This window comes from Callorhinchus milii, unplaced genomic scaffold (genome assembly GCF_018977255.1).
Source record: "Callorhinchus milii isolate IMCB2004 unplaced genomic scaffold, IMCB_Cmil_1.0 Scaffold1, whole genome shotgun sequence".
Classification (NCBI taxonomy): Eukaryota; Metazoa; Chordata; class Chondrichthyes; order Chimaeriformes; family Callorhinchidae; genus Callorhinchus; species Callorhinchus milii.
In genome coordinates, this window is record NW_024704742.1 from 28,984,724 (window position 1) to 29,007,325 (window position 22,602).

The 22,602-nt window shown below is 42.6% G+C and overlaps 1 protein-coding gene across 1 annotated transcript in view; it reads left to right on the top strand.

Annotated features, from left to right (window-relative positions):
* The window catches only part of slc7a11 (solute carrier family 7 member 11), a 90,060-nt gene that overhangs the window by 38,506 nt on the left and 28,952 nt on the right, over nucleotides 1-22,602 (top strand). Inside the window, exons 4-6 of the mRNA XM_007897739.2 lie at nucleotides 8,864-8,989; nucleotides 10,257-10,356; nucleotides 12,262-12,306. Of these exons, the coding sequence (XP_007895930.1) occupies nucleotides 8,864-8,989; nucleotides 10,257-10,356; nucleotides 12,262-12,306 (271 nt within the window). The remainder of the gene's footprint in view (nucleotides 1-8,863; nucleotides 8,990-10,256; nucleotides 10,357-12,261; nucleotides 12,307-22,602) is intronic.

Here is a 22,602-nt window from a genome sequence, read left to right on the forward strand (position 1 = left end):
GTAGGTTTTGAACCCTGGTCCTGGCTGAGTTTGATAATATCAGTGGGGATGCTAAGATGATCTCAGTTAAGCAGGGAATAATTAGCTAGGTTTCATGCACATCACTGTCCAGCTGGAAAGTGTGCATGTGTGTGTTGGATAAGGATGGAATCAGGCTTAGTTTTAATAATAAATAATTCTTGCATTTGATATAGCGCCTTATCACATTGTTGAGGTGTCTCAAAGCACTTTGTAGAATATATTGTAAAGCGGATTGACTGTGTATTTTGTGGGCAAAGTATACCAATGTCTTTAATGTCCTACCCCCATCCATCATGGTGGAATAGTGTGCTAAAGTTCCCTATCAAAGCTCATACATGAACAGTGGCCACTGGGATGTACCACCAAAGTGTCTGCAAAACATTGCCTATAAGGAAGCTAAAAAGAAGTTAAAACAATTTCAGCCTTGTGGGGTAACAGTCATAAATAAAGGAAAGTCTTTGAATGAAAATCTGGTGACTTGAAGCAGATCCATGCACATTCTAATGTATATAGTGTCACTTGTTAATATTAAAAAAACAAGCACTCTTATCAGAATTTATCTTTCGTCTCTTCATTTGAACAAGAGCGCTCAGGAGAATCCTGGGTAATATTGGAATGGCCCAAGGATTAGACTTGCATCAATGTCCACCATGAGCAATTACCCCAGACACATTTCTAAAAGAAAATGAGTAAATAACTCTTAACTTCAGTGGCTGATATTGTCTATTACAGTGCTCTAGAAAACAATGAGACACAGAATTGGATTCTATTTATAGCCTTTTCATTCTTAAAGCTTGTAGTTGCTCTCCTGAGGATGAAAGTGCCATCTCCTCATGGTATCACAAGTCTGTAAGAATTAAGGCCTTTAATGGTTAACTTAACTGTAGTCCAGTTAAGTTAAAGTCCCTAGATTCTGCCTATTATTAGGAACATAGGAACAAGAATAGATCATTCGGCAGATAAAGCCTCTCATGCCATTTTATTAAATCATGTCAGATCTTTCAATCCCATTTCCCTGACATTTCTGGATCGCTCTACACCAATGTGGTGAGTCATCCCCTCTCTGGTCAGTTAATTCTGCTTGTTAACCTCCTTATCTCAAGGGAATATAACCCAGATTTACCGTCTCATAGTAAATCCCTTTATTCCAGGCATTAATTTGGTGAGTCATCACTGGCTTAATTGTTACCCTAATATTTGCCTTTATCCTCAGTTAATAAATGGTTCCTATTTTGCAGTCACCAAGTTGAAGAACATTGTTTCTTGCAAAAAATCCAATGCAGCAAAGTTCAACAGATGGCTTAGCAAGCTTACTCGGTTAGTAGCTGAGCCATACAGAGAGACTGCACAATCCCAGTCTGTGCTGAGCTAGTAGATCTCAGCTAAGGTAGCAGTTGCGGCTCTATAATAAGCCTTAACGTCCTGTGGTAGGAAAGAGAAAATCAGCAGAGTTCTCAACTCCTGATCATTATCTACCAATTGCTGTTGGAAGATGCATATGCGTTGACATCAGATGAGAACAGGTGAGGATTTGGCTGTGATGCCTCCACAATAAAATAGCCATCTGATATCGCCTGGCAAGGTTCACAGATGGACAATGTGGGCAAGATATTGGAGGGCACCCAGAACTTGTTCCTCAGTGAAAGAAAAAAAAGGTAAATGCTTCATGAAAGGATTACTTGGGGGCAAAATCAATAAAAGAAAGCAAGAAAATGCTCCCCGCCCTGTCCGCTCAACCATCGGCGGTCAAGCCTTCAGCCTTTTGTGCCTACCCTCTGGAACTCCATACCAAAGCCCCTCCGCCTCGTCCCCTCCCTTGCTTCCTTCAAGCACTGTCTTAAGACAGATGAATTTCAATGTGGAGAAATGCGAGGTAATGCATTTTCGTAGAAAGAATGAGGGGGGGCAATACAGGCTGGTAATACAATCTTAAGGGGGTTGAAAGAACAGAGAGATCTGGGGGTTCAGGTAAATGAATCCTTGAAGGTGGCAGGATGGGTAGATAAAGCTGTAAAAAGGGCATATGGGATACTAGACTTTATAAATAGAGGCATAGAGTACGAGAGTCAGGAGGTTATGATTAACCTATATAAAACACTGGTTAGGCATCAGTTAGAATACTGCACCCAGTTCTGGGCACCACACTATAGGAAGGATGTTAAGGCATTGGAAAGGGTGCAGAGGAGATTTACGAGGATGGTACCAGGAATGAGGGACCTTGACTATGAGGAAAGGCTAGAGAGGCCGGGATTATTCTCTTTGGAGCAGAGAAGGTTACGAGGAGACCTAATAGAGGTCTTCAAAATCATGAGGGATTTGATAGGTTAGAAAGGGAAAAACTGTTTCCACTGGTGGGTGTGCCAGTGACTCCAGGTCACATATTTAAAATAGTCTCTAAAAGAAGCAGAGGGTTGGTGAGAAGAAATTTTTTCACGCAGCGAGTTGTTCGAATCTGAAACACATTGCCTGAAAGGGTGGTCGAGGCTGATTCAATAACAACTTTTAAAAACGCAGTGAATGGATATTTGAGGAGGATGGGTCTGCAGGGTTATGGGGAAAGGGCTAGGGAGTGGGATTGACGTTACATTGCTCTTTTCAAAGAGCCGGCACAGACTCGATGGGCCGAATGGCCTCTTTTTGTGCTATACGATTCTATGCAGACCTTCCTCTTTGACCATGCCTTTAGTCATCATCCAAACTTCCACCCCCAACCCCTTGCCATCCACCCCTCTTGACTCCAGCCCCCAGCTTGGATACAAACGTTCATTGTCCAGCACCTTGGGACGTCCTCCCAATGTCAAAGGTGCTATATAAATGTAATTTGTTATTGTTGTTATTATACAGAATCTGTGCTGAAATTCTAATGAGAAATCCAATTAGCAGCAGGCTTGCACAAAGCGATTTTATTTAAATATGATTTATGGGTCGTTGAGTAGGTTCCTAGACATGACCAACACCCTTGTTCAGGTAAAATTAATAGCAATAATAATAGCAACCCTTCCATTTGATTCAGTGCTTTCTCACATTGTCAAGACATGCCAAAGCATTTTGCACAATTTTACTGTGAAGTGTGGTGGCTTTGTATTTTGTGGGCAATCATTATTGATGTACTAAATAACTTGGCTCAGGAACCAATGCGCCCAGATTAAATAATATATATTCATGCATTTGATATAGCGCACATCATCGAAAGGTCTGAAAGTGCTTCACATTGTTAAGTGCAGCAAACAAGTATGATCAATTATCCAGAGAATTTTTGGCCAGGACATTCTTTTCTCTTTTCAAATAGTGCCATGGGATTTAACAACGCATTCCAAAGAATGGCCCTCCAAAAATGCAACAGAATATACTGTAAAGTGAATTACCTGGTACGTTGCATTGGTGTGTCAGCCGAGACAATGAGAACAAATTCCAGACATGGAGGTTGAATCCACAATCTTCTGACTTGGAGGCAAGAGTGTTACCAGCTGAGCCAGGCTGGCAATATGACTGACACCATCACTGTTTGCCAGGAGTCTCTGGTCAAAGCACAGACGAGCCTCTTCAACAGTGTGTCAATATATGGACATGTGAAGGGTTAAATTGCAAAAGATTTAATTCAGAAAATGATAATTAAGCAAAACTAAAAGATAATAATAATCCTTGCATTTGATATAGCGGCTTGCCAGGTCCATGAGATGTCTCAAAACGCTTCACAGAATATACAGAATATACTGTAAAGTGAATTGACTATATATTTTGTGGGCGAAACGCAGCTGCCAATTGTGCACAGGAATGTCCCACAAACAGTCGTGGATTGAGTGATCAAAGTATTTATTTATTTTTTATTATTTATTTATTTTTTATTATTTATTGTTTATTCATTTGTTTTATTATTTACTTACTTTTGAAGGAATTATCACCCCCAGAAAAGCAATCCACCAATCAACTAACAACCGGGCTCCTTCATTTTTGTTTTGTTTCCTCCATTCAGCATTCAGCATTTGGCGTCTTGGGACGTCCTCCTGATGTGAAATGTGCAATACAAATGTAATTTGCTGTTGTTATTGTATATTTCCTGCACATTCTCTGTATTTCCTGCATTTATTATTATTATTTATTATTATTATTATTTAATAAAATTGAGCCAGGGAGTCTTATTGTTTAGCATAGCTTAGTGGTTACAGCACTTGCTTCGCAAGCAAGAGGACCTTGGTTCGATTCCTGGGCAGGACGAAACATTGGGCAAGTTTTCTTACTCCACACGCCTCTGTTTACCTAGCAGTCAGAGCAACCCTGTTGTTAGTCAATTGGCGGATTGCTTTTCCGGGGTTAACAATTCCTTCAAAATTACAAAAAATAATAATAATTTGGTCACTCAATCCACAATGATTTGTGGGACACTGCTGTGCACAATTGGCTGCCGTGTTTCCCGCACAAAATATACAGTCAATTCACTTTACAATATATTTTGTGAAGCACTTTGAGACTTCTCAAAGACATGATGAGGCACTATACCAAATGCAAGGATTATTATTACTGCTAGATAAACAGAAGCGTGTGGAGTAGGGAAACTTGCCTAATATTTTGCCCTGCCTGGGAATCAAATCCAGGTCCTCTCACTTGCGAGGCGAGTGATCTAATCAATATGCTACAGAACTCCACGATATAACCCTCTTCTTTATTAACACTGATAACTACAGATTCACTGCATTAGGGGTGCTATCAATGTTAATAAAGAAGAAGGTTGTGCTGTGTTGTGTTAGTGTCTGCTCCCAAATATATATGAACGTTAAGTAAAGAACACCCCGTACAACACAGTGTGAACTTTTCCATTTCCCACATTAGCGAGACGTCTCTGACTGAGAAATGTGAGTTTGATCAGATCAATACTGGGCAATGGGTCCACAACCAATAGAAACTTTTTTTGAAAGACGGTCTGGACTTGTTCTGCATCTGTACATCTGTCAGCGAGCAAGGAAGACTTCAATCCTATTAAAGTTACATGGTTTTAAATCCAGGCCTGCAGAGGTCAAGAAGCAATGTGCTAAACCAGCCACAGCACTGCCCAATCTCAAAGTACAGCAAGTAGGTTTGCTGTACATTTTCACCTGATCCTTCATCTGATGTGTTGTAGATTAAATAGAAGAGCCACGCGGAACGCTCTGTACTGTTACCTTTTCCATTAGGAGCTTTTCCATTTAGTGCAAGTTCTGTCAGTGCTGTGGAAGCAAAAGCTACTGAGCGAAACTCATTTATGAGCTGTCCGCCCAAACCTAATTATTACAAACCTGTGGCAACTAGCAATGTGGATCTTCTTGTCAAGGGTCAGCCTCTCTGAGGTCTGAGCTCTACTGCTTTCTTTAATAGAGTTTCAGGCAAACTCCAGTTCTAATGAGAGATTAGAAGCAACAGAGGTCCTTCTGTAATAAAGTGCTCTGTCTCCATTTGGACAGCCATGACTGCGATATTCAGAGGTAATTACTCCCTTACAGGGAACACGGAGTATTATTGGCATAACCTGGATTTAACAAGGCAAAATTCATAGCATGGCAACTTTGAAAAAAAAACACTTATTTAAATTTGAATCAAACTCTTCACAGCGAGCAAACCGATCATCTTTGCTATAAAACCGTTAACCCATCGTGGGCAAAGGCTTTGTTTCAGCACTGAGGTGAAATAAATTGAGATTTTGTTTCTCACAATATTTATTCCCAAGACATTGCTCCCCAAGAAAGGTTCTGCAGCACTGTAATAACCATAATAATCCTGCTGTTATTCCTGTTCACCCTTTCAGCTCTGCGAGTTCATCTTATTGCACGGAACAGGCAGCCAACGCCCAAAGTTCCATTCAACAGTAATAGTGACTGAAGATTGCATTGAATTGTGAAAAATTCTAATGCCCAGTCTTAATTTGGAGCTTTCAGACTCTCTCCCCACCTTTGGAAACTCCATCCCACAGTCCCTTCACCTCGCTCCCTCCCTTGCCTCCTTCAAGAACTGTCTCAAGACCCTCCTCTTCGACCATGCCTTTGGTTACCTTCCTACCCCTACCCTCCGTGCCCTCCACCCTCCTAATCCCAACCCCCAGCTTGGGTCCAAATCCCTAACTGTCCAGCACCTTGGAACTTCCTCCCAGCATGAAAGGTACTATACAAATGCAATTTGTTGTTGTTTCAAAACAAGGTCTATCGGCTGGCCTTAATAGTGAGTTTCTGTTGTATTTCTAAGTAACCACCAAATCTTTCTCTCTCTGATGATGCACTCTCTTCAAAGTCATTTTCTTTCCTTTCTCATCTAGATCTCTGTCTGTAGCTTGTGTTATCCTCAGCAGACAAAGCTAGTGAGATCCCTGATATGCCCCAGTCACCACTTTAAATTGGTCAAGGCAGCCTGGCATCATTTGTCCTGCAATTTTCTCACAATTCATTCCGCCCACCCCCAGTCCTCTCTCTCTCTTGGGAAATCCACAGCCTCCTTTCTCTCAATGCATCTCTGAGCAGGTTGCTTGGCTGCAAGATCAGGAACACAACATTTGGAGATGGATCCTCAGCAAGGCAGTAGGTCTGAAATTGCAACACAGTTGGAACAAAAGAACTAAAACTGAAATCTCTCTAATGAGTCCTTTAAGGTGTTGTGTGCACAAGTAAGCACAGCAGCACATCCAGGGAATAAATCAGTGCCTGAATCAACTCATTTTTTAAATTGTTCTATGTTCAGTGTTTAAGACATGCAAGGATGCTGATCCGTGGCAGTCCATTGAGAGCCTCACAGTGACAGACCTGTTGTGGAGTTCAGCTGAGCACCTCTCCTCCTTGGGACAGGGTGTCCTTGGAGCTGAGCTGGCTCCAAGGTGACATGTTTGGCAATGGAATGTCGGAATCTCATTAACCCTCTGTGGCAGTCTCGGTAATCCATTTCCTGAGCCAGGCAGGTTTGCAGTACTCCAGGGCTTTGCTGATGACAAACCAGCCAGGTGGCTCGTCGGTAGGACTTGGAAGGGCATATCAGTCACTGGCAGCAAAGTTGTTCCCACTCAGCTCTTATTAATTCTGCAAGCTAAAGCCCTAAGGGATAGGGTGGTCCTAGCTGAATAAGCAGCGGGAAAGCTTGCCAGGCAGTGCTCTCAATCTTAGGCTTTGCAATTTTAGCTGGTTAAACTCCAGAAGTACCCCAAAACACACTCTGGGGTCCCCAAAACTTAGCTCTCACCAACCTACATGTAATGTTCTCTGGAATTAGGTAAGCAAGGTGTGTCCCTTTGGGGAGTGAGGGTCCACTCCATTCTGGGCATAGGGAAATCTCCATGTCTCGGTGTCATACATATGTAGAACTCTGATTTGGATACTCTTAAACATGGTGATGGGTTTCTAGAAGTGTCAATCACACCGCAGGACCAAAATATACTCATCCATCCTTGAAGCTCAAACATGCCAAGTGTCAAGGGGGCTGCAGACTTTGGAAGGAAATTAGAAATTTCCCTCCTCACAGATGCAAGAAAACTTACCACAAGTGTTTTCACAAATGATGTAAGTGAAGTGAGTTACATTGAGAGCTCTTCCCCTGCAAGAGCAGTGAGATTACGTTAAGAGCTCTTCCCCTGCAGGAGCACTCGGCCTTTAACACTGTGAGCAGCACACTCAGCCTCTGCCACCAATTTCAAAGAGTGCCCTTGATGTCGGCCATTAACTTGAAAACACTGAATATTTTCAGTCAGATAATGTCGGCAGCAGACAGATTCTGTGCATTTCAAATGCAGGATATTCTGAGATCTGAATGGAAGAAATAGCTGGAAAATATTCCACATGTAGGAAATTCTATGAATAATTATAGAATATCAATGGCAATTACAAGAAGTAATCCAAGGGATTTCTGATAAATTTATGAACATTGAGAGCTAAGAATGATTGGTTCATTAGTGTCGGTAGAAACCTGAAGATTAACACACTGCCTTGATTTTGCTGCTGGTTGTTTAGATTTCATTTCCTTTCTCTCCCATTTTATCCCAAGGTTTCCTCTCTTGTTGACAGTCAATCACCCACACTCGGTATGCTACCATTCAGTCCTGCAGTCTTTGCCCAGAGAAAGATTTTTTTCATATGAATCTAGGCAGAGACTGTAAGCGAGGTGTTCACATGGAACAGAATAAAGAATAATTCTTACACTTGATATGGCACCTTTCATATCGGGAGGACATTTCAAAGTGTTTCACAGGATACTGTAAACAAAGTATACTGATACTGTAAAGTGTAGTGACTGTATATGTTGCCAGAGCAATTTGCACACAGCAATGTCCCACAATTAAATGATTGCCTAATTTTATTTCGGAGGATTGTTGGCCAGGGCATTGGAGGAAAGTCCCTTCTCCTTTTGAATAGCGCAAGTCCACCTTTTTAACGTTCATCTGAACAGGCATGTGGGTACTCATTGTGATGTCTCATCCGACATGAGGCTTGAATCCACAATCTTCTGACCTCCTCGGTGCTCTCCATAAGATGTATTTCAGACAATAGTGGGTGGGGAAAGGGAGACTTTTTTTTCATAAATTCCTCCTTTTAACTTGACTTTGAAGAGTTGGTTTTGTGTCTCAATTGGACAGTGACATGAGGGTAAGTACGACTTGGAGCTACCTTTATGGGCGACATGGGGGAAGGGGACCTAAAATGCGCTATTAGCAAACAAATCTGCAAATTCCAACTATCTCCAGAAATGTGGTGGTCTGAGCACTTTGTAACCCCTTTCGCATTTGGAGGACTTCTCAGAGTACTTCACAGAAGGTACTGTAAAGTAGAGTTGACTGTATGTTAGTGGACAAACGCCCACTTAATAAAAGGCAGTACTTATATTGTCTTTATTTTCCTAGCCTTGGTGATGTTCATTAACAGTATGAGTGTCAGCTGGACTGCAAGGCTACAGATCTTTCTCACCTTCTGCAAACTTGCTGCCATTTTAATAATGGTCATACCTGGAATGATACAATTATTTAAAGGTGAGCAATACTAAACTAAACATAAATTGTGCTACAATACCAAAATATAAATTATATCCCTGTACTTTATTTACATATAGTTACATTTCCTGCATCGTATAAAAATAGTACAATGTGTTTTTCTTTCTTTGAGATTGTTTGTTATGTAAAAATAATTTCAGTCTCTGTGTTTAGAATTTAAGAGCTAATAATCCCTTCAAAAAAGAAAAATGAAAAAAATTGAGTCACTCAATCCACGACTGTTTGTGGGACACTGCTGTGTGCAATTGGCTGCCAAGTCTCACCCACAAAATATAGTCCATCCTCTTCACAGTATATTCTGTGAAGTGCTATGATGTGATAAGACGCTAAATCAAATAAGGATTATTATTATTTAGCTTTGTTCTCATATAATGAAAATATCATGACTTTCTCTCTGCCCACTCCCATTAATTTTATCCTTACTCTGGTATTTGTTGGAATACCACAAACTCTGCATGGCCTCTGCCTTCCCAAGAGGCCATTCTTTATGTGTGAGCCAGACAGTGAGGGTCAGCAACTATTTGACAGATAGGGGAAACATCAAAGCTGACCTTGATCCTGTCCTTACGTGGAACCCGAAATTTCCTGTCATTTTAGCCTGTAAGAACATTTCATTTTAGCAAATGGCAGAATTCTGGAAAATAATTAAATTCAGTCTTAATCTGGAAGTCAGTTTTGCATTTTCAGTTCTTAAAAAGAACTATCTTTGAAGCTAAGGCAGAATTTAAGAATTTTTCACAGTTCTGCACAAACCTTTAGCTTAAAACATTGATTAATTAATCTAAAATTTTAAATTTTAAAATAAAATAACCTGACAGTTTAAGACTAGGTGGATTTTGGGGCTTCTGACATCCATACATGTGCGTTTGCCATCAGATGTCACTGAGAAAGTCATGATATTTTCATTATATGAGAACAAAGCTAAATAATAATAATCCTGATTTGATTTAGCGTCTTATCACATCATAGGAGAGGAATACTGGCTGATATTTTACTCCATTTACTGATTGATCATTATTGACAATTAGGGCAGACTTCAAAGTCTTTGCCTTCCAAATTAGGACATGACTGTTAAGAACCATCATGGCTTTACTTAATTTCAATAAGTTACTTCCAAAGACACAGGCTTTAAACATTGCAAATATTCTCCTTCTTGTCATCCAGATCATTTCTTTGTGTCTGCTTCTGTAATAACAGTATTGACATTGCCGGCGATGCTTATTTCGCTTTTCCTTATGTGCCACAGGAGAGACGCAAAACTTTAAGGAATCATTTAGTGTGACAGATGTTAGCATTACAGGATTGCCCCTGGCTTTCTATTCTGGGTTGTATGCTTATGCAGGATGGTAAGTGCCCTCCCTCCTTCACCGACTACCCCATGAAAAAATGAATGCACAGAAATCGAAAGGTAATGTAGCTAACCTGTTTATCTGAGTTTTGATTTCAACTTTGGGTTAGCAGCTTTTTAATCAAACTGTCCACCTGCACCCTATCCATGATCCAAAATCCAAAATCACAGGCCGTTGCCATTGAGAATAGCATTGGGGTGGGCCTACCTTCTGCACATCACAGTGCATTTGACGTAGCAAATATCAAATGTACCTTAGAATACACCACAGCTGCTGCCACAAGATTGGTTTAAATGAAGAAGGCCCTTCGGCCCATCCAATCTCATCCCTCCAGAACTCCACCACTGATTTAAGCTGCTCTTTAATGTCCTGGTCTCTACCATCTTTCCTGCCACTCATTAATTACCCTCTGGTTAAAGAAACACATCCTGGTATCTCTCTTGAAATCGCCCTTTACAACTGTAAGCCCTTGTTGTTTTATTCTGTTGACTCTATATTTTTTGGGCTAAACATGGCAGCCAGTTGCAAACAACAATGTCCTACAAACAGCCATGGAGTGAGTGACCAATTTTATTTGGGGCTTGTTGGCCCAAACACTGGGAGAAACTCCCTTCTCTTTTCAAGTAGTCCCAAAGGATTTTTAATGTCTACCTGAACAAGCAGACAGGGCCTCATCTCATCTGGAGGACAGCACCTCTAACAAAATAACACACCCCCAGCACTGCATTCGAGTGTCAATTTAGACTGTGTGATTCGATGTCCTGACGTGGGGCTTAAACCCATAATCTTCTGACTCAGATTGAGTGTGCTACCAATGGACCACACTGACATTTGGTTGCATTGTTATCGGAAACCTAGTGGGAAGAATTCTGTTCCCCCAATGACTTGCCTACCACTCCAACTTTGATCAGTAAGGTAGGCAGGCTTGTCAGTTATCAGCAGTGCCCTGGAGTACTACATACGTGCTTGGCTCCAGTATCGGATCACCTCCCACATAAAAAGTAACAAATTAGTCAGTAGACAGCAGATTTTACAACTTGTAGTTCTTGCTAATTGGTTATATCAAAGCATTAACAGGTATCACAGCAAGAAGGAAAACAAGACAACCTGCATATTCAGGACACCTCGGACACCTAGCAGAACTGTTGCTGAACTCTGGAAGTCTATTGTATGACCTCTCCAGCCTTAGGGTTGTCAGAAATGAGATTCAAGTCCGAGCAGAGTACTGGTCAGTGTGAGACATGTTTGATGGTCTGCACTAACAGTAGGATTGCAGGCAGCTTAGTTTCACTCTTATGCATTTCTATGGATCAAGCAAAAAACAACTGAGGGTGATCTTTCTCTCAGCTACTTCTGTGCCACTTTGAAGAGGACTATGAGAGCAACTCAGGTTGGCTGTCTGTCCGCTTTGCCTCTTTTCCTGTTTCCTTAGTTCCCTTCTCCGACAGCCCAGCAATCAAACTAAATGGAGAAACAAGGAGCATCATTGACACCTAGTGATTATTTATCCAGCTGAAGGCATACTCCTTTGTGAAAAGCTTTTGCTTCTTGACAAAATAAATGAAAGCCATTTCAAAAGCCAAATCACATGGCCTTTCCCACACATTACATAACAGGAGAAATGGGTTAAGGAAGTGAAAGCATCAGTGCTTTAATTGGACTGGTAGATATTAAATTGTAACTGTAAAAAGAGAGAACAATATGTGTTAAAATAATATTATGTACAGCACAGGAATGATGTGAAACATAGACCTGAGCTTGCATTCACAATATGAATGAATGAATTTTGTTATGCATAATTAAAGGTTAGTTTGGCTCTACTGAAGATGGCCTTTGATAAAGTAGTCCTTTGCTGTTTAGCTTGGTCTTAAGCTAATACTCTGCCTTCCTTATCTTATGCAGGTTTTACTTGAATTTTGTCACCGAGGAGGTAGAAAAGCCAGAGAAGTGAGTTATAAAAATTAATTCTCTTGCAATTTTTTTTTGTTGCCGGCAAAGAAATGTCTGACAAGCGTTTGATGTGTTCAGAAAAATGTTTGTTTTGACCTTTCTTAAAACCAAATATCCCCGTGGTATCCCTGGTCCATACAAGCTGAAATAACATTGCCCTCATGGAATACGGCGCGGTGTGTGCTTCTTCACCCTGGAGTCTAACTTGTGGTCTAAATTTAGAAATTCCTTAAGTATCAAAAATGAATTTCCCATCCCGTATGTTCCAGAGGCAGACTTTTCTCCACACCCTCTCCTCCAACCCACACGTACTGTTCTCAGTCCTGTCACCCATGAAGCTGGGTTGTTGTTAGTGCTCCATCTGTGCTCCATCACAGCTATTGACTGCTGACTCACAGGCAGCTCTACTCTACTCAGAAGTTTTAATGCTCTGATGAAAAAAATGCCACCTGTTCTCGTGGCCATGAGCATTCATAGCAGTGTTGACTAGCCTGTCTTCCACATATTCTGATAATTGATATTCGATACATTAGAACTTTCTAAAATTTAGTCAGCAAGTGTACAAACATTACCTTAAGTTTTTGTTGCTGATAAATGTGTGTTTTGTGGGCACAGGGGTGTGCACCATTGCTGTTTATACTAATTTGCATCTCCTGAGGCAGGAGAGCATGTACAGGACTAACTCAGTAAATCTGTTTCATGTTACAGGGGAATGTCAGAGCCTAGAGTGTATTATACATCATTGTCCCTGTATTTTTCTTTCTTTTTTTCTTTCTTATTTTATTTATATAGTGAAACAAAAAATAATCAATGGCATTCTGAAAGTTCGCCTTGTAATTATTTTTCCTCATTGTAATTTTATTCAGTCCTTCTAATCAGCAACAATCATTTGTGCACTGATCTTATTCCACAATACGTTCTTTAATATTTTGGACCTAATAAGAGAATTCCCTGTTGAATCCAGGTGGTGTGATCAATGAGAAAGCATGACAATAAGATCAGAAAATGCCCTCTATGATTTTTCTAAGAACCAATGTGAGAAATTTATTTCTCTCTGTTATAACTGGGCAATAACTTAAACATACGTGTATTTGATCTAAAAAAAGAGATCTGTCTCACTCCCTGTTAATGTCGGTTGAGGTTTTAGAGAAACATATCAGTGTTTAATATCCCATTTATACAAAGGGAAATGTGCAGATTATCCTCCTCATTGTGCTATATTACTTGTGAAGTATTAGGAGAGAGGCGAGGAATATTATTGTCGAAAGTGTGTCTCCATATGGAAGATCCACAGAGTATCTTCACTTTCCATGTATATATGGTTATATATATCAGTGGTTAGAGCACTCATTTTGCAAGCAAGAGACCTGAGTTCAATACCAGACAGGGCGAAACCTTGGGCGAGTTTCCTTACTCCACACGCCTAATAATAATCCCTCCAAAAAAACAAAAACAATAATAAATTGGTCATTTTCAATCTACGACTGTTTGTGGGACACTGCTGTGCGCAATTGGCTGCCGCATTCACTCACAAATATATAGTCAATTCACTTTACAGTATATTCTGTGAAGCGCTTTGGGACGTCTAGAAGACGTGAAAAGCTCTATATCCAATGCAAGGATTATTATTATTATTATATATATATATATGTTATGTGGCCCTTTTTTCCCGAGCCAGTAATCACTTACAGCAATCTTGCTGGCTGCTTTATTCATCTATTCTGGGATAGATCAGGCATTCTGCCTCTTAATAGGTCAAAGAGAGCCAAATAAAGTGAAGACCTACAGAGTCAAGATGCACACCAATAACAGAAATGAAAGTTGAATGAAGTTGCCGCACTTTGATTCTTTCTTTCTAAAAGACCATTTTGTTAACTCTGGCACTCTCTGTAATATCAGAGTTCATCCTGTTAGAGGTAATCCATTTAGAAGTTGGCACCATTGACCTTCATTATATACTCATTCTCTAATAGGGTACGTTGCTACAGAACAACAGCAACTGCATTGATTCATCATTAAATATCTCAGATAATTACAGCAATCCTTGCATTTGACAAAGCACCTATACATGAAAATGTCTGAAAGTGCTTTGTAGGTAATTAAAGTCTAAGTGTAGTGACCTCACAACAGACGCAGCTGAAACCCTCATCCACTCCTTTGTCACTTCCCAGCTGGACTATTCCAATGCCCACCTCACTGGTCCCGCCATCTCCACCATACACAAAATCCAATTAATCCAAAACTCCGCCACCCGGATACTCACCTGCATAAAACTCCGTACTCCCATCACACCAGTCTTTGCCAAGCTGCACTGGCTTCCAATTACTGCACGGATCGATATCAAGATCCTCACACTCGTTTTTAAATCCCTTCATGCCCTTGCACCTCCCTACCTATCGATTTGCTTATCCCCCACTGCCCCACCATCTGCCTCAGCTTGTCTGGTTCCAGCCTCCTGTTTGTCCTGCATCCCTCTGCTCCACCATCGGCGGTCGTGCTTCAGCTACTGCGACCCCAAATTCTGGAACTCTCTCCCTCAGTCCCTCTGCCTTACCCCGTCCCTCCCCACCTTCAAATCCCACCTAAAGACCTTCATCTTTGAGCGTGCTTACGGGCATCTCCCCCCCTCCTCTCCCCCTGGCTCATTGTCAGACTTCACCAATGTGAAGCGCTCCGGGACACTACTCCGCGTAAAGGATGCTACATAAATGCAAGTTGTTGTTGACTACATTCTGCAGACTACATTCTGCCAGTTTGCGAACAGCAAGGTCCCACCAAAGAATTATAGAATATTGCGGCACAGAAGGAGGCCATTCGGCTCATCGTGCCTGTGACAGCTCTGTGAAAGAGCTATCCAACTAGCCCCACTCTTATCCCATAGCGCCACAAATTTTTCCTTTTCAAATCATAGAATTATACAGCACAAAAAGAGGACATTCGGCCCATCATGTCTGTGATGGGTATTATTTTCAAGTAGCTATCCAATTCCTTTTTGAAAGCAACAATCAAATCTCATTAATTTTCATAATTTGTGTGTAAAGCTTGCCTACTGTGATATTATCATCACTTAAATAATCAAACTGTTGCTATGGGCACAGCAAACAGCTTAGAAAGTAAATATGAATCTTTGGTTGCAGAGGTTACCCACAAATATACACAAATATCCCACAAATGTATCCACAAGTTTACCCACAAATATACAGTCAATTCATTTTACAGCATATTCTGTGAAGGGCTTTGAGACGTCTAGAAGACATGAAAAGCGCTATATCAAATGCAAGGATTATTATTATTATAAAATACATGACACTAACCAACAGCTATACCCCAGCAGTGCAGTCATTTCTTTTATTCATTGCTCACTCTTCTCTCCATTTACTGTAATTACTGTGCAAGTTTCTCAGCAGTTTGCACATCTCCTTTTATCAGACCATTCTGTTGCATACACATTTTGAACAGCTGGGTTGCCATGACATATTTCTTCCTGCTGCGATCTATGGGTAAACTCGGCAACCAAGGATTCATATTTACTTTCTAAGCTGTTTGCTGTGCCCATAGCAACAGTTTGATTATTTAAGTGATGATGATATCACAGTAGGCAAGCTTTACACACAAATTATGAATCCACAGCAACATAATTTATCAATTTGATTCTGAGCAGGGGTATGGTGGGGGGGGGGGAAGACATCATGTTAGCCCTTGTAACCTAAATAGGAGGGTCAAAGAGGACGAATGTAAAGAGAGTAGTAAAAAAAAAAGGCACATGCATTAAATGGAAAGAGGTGTGGGTGACGTATTGAAAGGAATAATATCATTGTTGTGACTTAGCTCCACTTTGAGGTCTGCTTATAAATTACAAAATAAACCCAGCAGTATGAAATCTATTCTTTACTTAAAAAAGACTATAATTCACTTTTTCCCCATCGCTGAAATGCTTCTATATGTGGATCATTTGTTTGTTTGCCTCCATTCATCTGTGTTCGATTTTGATGGTCAAGCATTGTACAGATCCCTCCATGCTTTCCATAAGCCCATCTGAGAGGAAACTATGGGACTGAAGAGACAACTGGTTGGCACTGGGTAGCCAAGTATCACAGGGACATGACAACAGCGGAAGAGAAAATTCCATTGATTGGGTAGTGTAGACTAGAGAAATATTTACTCACCTTGTAACCCACAAACCGTATAGACTGGAATTGATCCCAATCATCCGAAATTGCTACATTTAATATGATTGGTAGATACATTCATTTCATGGGTTACTTGCTGATTAATTAAGATGATCCTAGCTACAGACCTCTCCGCACCAGTAGCAAAATGTATCAAGCAGCAGGTGAGAACTGTTGTCTACCTTATAAGAACATAACATAAGAATTTGTTGCCGAAAGAAGACCAAGGTCCATCTAATTCACCTTCCACCACCCTGGCAGTCGTACTGTATCCCGAGATATTATTTTCTAACAGAAATCTATCTAAGTTGTTCTTGAAACAAACAATATTTTCTGCTTTCACTCTCTCCCTAGGGAGCCTGTTCATAAGTTACTATTCGCTTACTGAAGTAGTGTTTCCACAGATTTGTTCTAAATTTCCCCCCCTTAAATTACAAGCCATGTTCTCTGGTTCTACTGTTCAGTACAAGATAAAACAGCTTATCATGATCTACATTATCTATTCCCTTCAGAATCTTAAAGGCCGTAATCATATCGCCCCTCGACCTCTTCTCCAGTGTGAAATGCCCAGTTTATTCGCTTCTCATAGTCCAGTCCCTCCATCATTTAAATTATTTTGGTTGTCCTCTGTATCCTCTCAATCGCTGCAATATCCTTTTTATATTGTGGTGACCAGAACTGTACACAGTATTCCAAGTGTGGTCACACTAGTGATTTATAAAGTGGCAGGATTACCTCAGTATTTTGGCTCAATATTGCTCTTTTAATATAAGCCAGCATTGGTTTGCCTTACTCACTGCTGCCGAGCACTGTTACATTTGCTTCAATTTATTATCAATCGGGATCCCCAGGTCCTTTTCATTATCCTAACAGATTATTTTATTACCATTTAAATAATAGTCCCTTCCTAGATTTTTTGTCACCATATTGTCACTTTGCATTTCTCTACATTAGATTTCACCCGCCATCGGTCTGCCCAATTCCCAAGAATGTTCAAGTCCTCCTGTAACCTATCCTGATCATCTTTGCAGTCTACCACCTTCAAACAATAATTAAATTGGTCATTTTCAATCTACGACTGTTTGTGGGACATTGCTGTGCGCAATTGGCTGCCGCGTTCGCCCACAAATATACAGTCAATTCACTTTACAGTGTGTTCTGTGAAGCGCTTTGGGACGTCCCCCCGACGTGAAAAGCGCTATATCAAATGCAAGGATTATTATTATTATTAGCTTTGTGTACTTGTGACTCGTAGCTCCAGTTTGCTAAGAAAGGAAACACTTTAGCACATTCCACCTACTGGCTAGGCCAAGAACTGTTTGAACACATCCGTTTGAGAAAAGTGAGTTCAAGGGTCTCACAACTGCAACTCAAACATGTGATCCTCTGATCACAACAGACATCCTCAGCTTCTTGAATTACATGGTGCTAGCGCCCTGACGCTTCTTAAGCAAAGGTGTCTTAAAAATATGAACTGTGCTTATAAGATACACAAAGCCTGAAATTCTACCTGGTCTTTCTTAAATTTCAAGATCATGCATAATTGTGGAATATTCTTAAAGTCTGTTAATTTGAAAGTTGTTTCTTTTTATGAACTATGGTAAACTGGGGGTGGGGGGGGGGTGGTGGGGGGGGAAGGGGGCACGATTGGGGCTGACATTTTTGCAGTCAATATAATTCCAGAAGGTTTTTGTGCAGCCAATTTTCTGTTTGCCTTTTAACATGCAATAAGCAGGAGGCTTGTTGTTTGTGGCTGCGAATCGGGATATCACACGTCAGCGAAGCAGCTGCCCAGCAAGCTGGAGATCAGAAAGGCAAGCCAAGCAGAATTGACTTTCTTTTAAGGAAATAACACTGCTCAGTGAGCACTTTTATCTACAATAAGGAGTTACGAGTGACTGTCACTTTAATACCCTGGATTACCAGATGGTCCATTGCATTCACTGGCAGCAGTCTACAGCTGGAACAGGCACCAAAAGGGAATCTCTTGTCCACTGACCTTAGCTCACAGGATGGAAGTGGAGTGTGTGCTCGAGTAGGTTAAAGGTTAACTGTGCAACACATTGTGTAAGCATGTAGCTTCTGTGAGGTCAACCCAGATGGGGACCTCTCAGCTTTTATTTGAATTTTCTCAGGAACTTGAAGCAAGGTGTAAGATTAGGGGGGAAATTCAAAGACCCAGCCAAAAAAGAAATGCGGTAGGAAAACCATGCCTTTTAGTGATATTTGTAATAAGAGCAGAGGATTAACATTCCCGCATTATACTACAGCATTACTGCTTCCAGTAACCCCAATGTCAGCAGCAGTATTTCAGTGTTAAAGGGGCATCACTAACCAGGAGCCACCAAGACATGGTTCTAAGAAAGGAAACACTTTGGACTTTGGACTTGAACTCATGTACTCTACGCTGACACTCCAGTGCAGTGCTGGAAGTGTGCTGCGCTGTCAGAGGTGCCGTCCTTCGGACAAGACATTAAAACCGAGGTCTTGCCTGTCTGTTCAGATGATCGTTAAGGTACCCGTGGGACTAATCGAAAAGAATGGGAGTTTCTCCTGGTGTCCTGGCCAACAGCAAAGTCATTACTAGTAGCTTAACATAAAAGTAGGAACATGTGGGTCAGTAAATTACCATAATGGTCTATTTGTCTTGTGCCAAAGTAAATAAATCATTTTTTTCAAAAGAATAAATAATGCTACATTACACTCTCACTCATAGCCCTCAACTGAATTTATAGAAGCTTTTAAACTGCGCTGGTGCTGCTGTTTTCATTGTTGCCGCTGGTGGTGTGGAAGCTGCCCTGGACTGCAAAGAGGGCAAATTCAAAAACCTCAGGGGCTCCAGTGTGTGATAGAAGCACTTCTTATTCGCAAAGTTTCTGCAAAAGAAAAGGATTGTTTATGATTCCATTAAACCTTCAGAGAGTGCTTTACTTCTGCATTCATTTTCCTGTACAAACCCTGTGGCATCAAGCTTTCTGTGTTTTCGAGTTGAGTCAGAGACTGGGTAGAAGCATTTGGAGATACTGCATTCTGTTTTGAAACCATTCCCACTTGTGTCAACAACAACAACTTGCACTTATACAGTGCCCTCCACACAGGGCAGCGTCTCAGAGCGCTTAACAGTGGCAGACCTGACTTCAAGTCGGGGTGGGAGGAGGTGACCATAAGCACGGTCAAAAAGGAAAGTTTTCAGGTGGGACTTGAAAGAGGACAATGCGGAGAGATTTAAGTTACAGAGCTTTGGGGCACAGTGGCTGAAAACGTGACCTCAGTGGAGTGGAGGGTGCGATGGACAAACAGGAGGCCAGTGCCAGTTGAGCGGGGGCACCGGGTGGTGGATTAGGGAGTGAGGAGGTCGGAGCGGTAGGGAGGTGCCAGGGAGCGAAGGGATATGAACATGAGTGTGAGGAACTTGAATTTGATCTGTTCAGTGATGGGGAGCCAGTGGAGCCTGGCCAGGACTGGTGAAATGGGGATACGGAGTTTGGTCAGGGTCAGTATGCAGGCAGCAGAGTTCTGAATGAGCTGGATCTTTTGAATGGTGGAGCTGGGGAAACCAGCGAGGAGTGCATTGGAGTAAATCAAGCGAGAGGGAGGTGACAAACACATGCACGCGGGTTTCGGCTGCATTTGGGCTAAGGTATGGTCGGAAACGGGCAATGCGGTGGAGGTGGAAGACGGTCCTGGTCAGGGACCGGATATGGGGGAGGAAGGACACCTGGGGGTCAAATCGAACGCCTAGGTTGCGCACTGGTTCAGTGAGTCTGAGGGAGAGCCCAGGGAGTTTGAAGAGTTCAGATCCTCAGGAATGAAGACGTTGACTTTGGTCTTGTATATAATAATAATAATAATCCTTGCATTTGATATAGCGCTTTTCACATCTTCTAGACGTCCCAAAGCGCTTCACAGAATATACTGTAAAGTGAATTGACTGTATATTTGTGGGCGAACGCAGCAGCCAATTGCGCACAGCAGTGTCCCACAAGCAGTCGTAGATTGAAAATGACCAATTTATTATTGGGTTTTTTTTGGAGGGATTATTATATTCAGCTGCAGGAAGTTTATACTCATCCAGGCCCTGATGTCTGCCAGCCAAGCAGATAGAACATCGGTGGGCCTGGAGTTGGTACTAGAGGAGGCAAAGTAGATTTGTGTGTCGTCCGCATACATGGGGAAGTTTACCCCGTGTCTGCGGATGACATCGCCCAGAGGGAGCATATAGATGAGGAAAAGAAGAGGGCCAAGGATGGAGCCAGGGGTAACCTGCAGGTGACTGCGCAAGAGTGGGAGGAGAAACCATTTTCTGAGATCGAGGATGGGTTTTTTAAGGAGGGTGTGATGACAGCGGTTTTTAGGAGGAGTGGAATAGAGCCTGAGGAGAGAGACTGATTGACCATGTCGGCCAGCAGGGGCGAGTGAAGGGGCAGTTGAGTGACCAGCAGTTGGGTGGGGAGGGAGTCGAGGCAGCAGGCAATGAACTTCATGTGGGTGATTATGGTTGAGGGAGGAGGGAGAAATGGGGGCAAAGGAGTATAAGGAGGGTTGAGTGGCAGGAGCTGTGACGGAGGGAGAAGGCAGTGTGGATGGTCTGGGTGAGATGGAAAGGGACATAGGTGGGGAGGACGATGCAGCCAGGTGGATGTTTTCAATCTTTGAGGCGAAGTGGTCTAGGACCTCTTCACACTTGGGCATTTCATGTAAGAAGCTAGAGGAGATGCATGGAGGAGGTGATGGATGGTGGAAAACAGTGTAATTGGGTTGTTTTTGGCCTCCACAATAACTTTGGAGTAAAAGTCAGTTTTGGACTGTGAAAGGGAGAGGCGGTAGGTGTGGAGGTGCTGCCATCTCCTGGATTTCCGCCACCTGCGCTCGAGTATCGGGGTTTGGGTTTTAAGTGAGCGGTAATGGCTGTTGTACTAGGGGGAGTGGGTGGATTTGGAAACTGCACCTGGAGGGCCAGAGGGAGCAGAGGTCCGAGGAGGAGAGGGCATTTGTGAGGGACTCAGGGGGGGAGCTTTTTCCAAGGGTGGAAAAAAATGGTAGAGGACTTGGAAGAAGGGAGGGGGATGTGGGAGGGAGATAAAGAAGTGGTCCAAGATGGCCTTGTCCGTGATGAACAGGTCAGAAATGCCAAGGCCATGTGTGATGACGAGGTCGAGGGGGTGGCTACGGCTGTGGGTCAGTGAGTTGAGTGGTGCTCAGTGCAGAGTGACAGGGATGAGAGGGGAGGAAGAGATACCAGTGAGGAAGGAGCCAGGAGGTTTCAGGGGTAGGTAGAAGAGGAGAATTGTGAGAGAGAGAGAGAGCGAGGAGGGATGGTAGAGGATGAGGTGCTCAAAGGAGGAGAAACAGCCAGAGGATAGGGGATAGACCAAGGGAAGCTTGGGAAATGAGGGCCACCCCGCCACCCCATTGGTTGGGACGGGTGGGGGGGTGGTGAAAAGTGTAGCCAGGAGGAGAGGCTTCAATGAGGGGGTCAGGGTCACCAGGGGAGTAAGCCCAAGAATGTCAATGTGCTCATCCAGGATGAGGTTATGGATCGTAAGGGCTTTATTGCAGAGGGAGTGGACATTTTGGAGGGAGATGCGGAGAGGTTTGCTGGTGGGGGGATGGAGGAGACAGTGGTATAGAGAGGATTTGGGGTCATGGGGGAGAAATGGCCATGGAGTTTGCGGAGCAGGGATAGTTGGGGAGGGTACAGCTGAGGGAAGGGAAGGGGTATTTGCATTTTGGAAGTGGTTGGTGCGGAGAGAGTGAGCGATGGGATAGTTGGGGTGGCTGCTCTGGGACAACCAATGCCGGGAGCCACGATGGGCCTGGTGGAGGATACCCAGGCAGGAGCAGAGGGAGGTAATGGTGGGTTCCAGGAGAGAGAAGGTGAGGAGGCCGGTGGGAAAGAAGGACAGAGTGGGAGTAGCAGGGTGTGGGGTTAGGAGCAGGAACATTTTCAGAGGGAGTGGCTCAGGTACGGGCGGCAGCAAAAACACGCACGCAGAGACTGGGAGCAAGCGATCAATGGGGCAGCGTCAGGCCATGGGCTACGGGAGACAGTGCAGGGGAAAGAGGGGTTGGTGATCCTGGTTTAGGCGCCAGAGACAGGGAGGGAAAGGAGGGAGGACAAGGT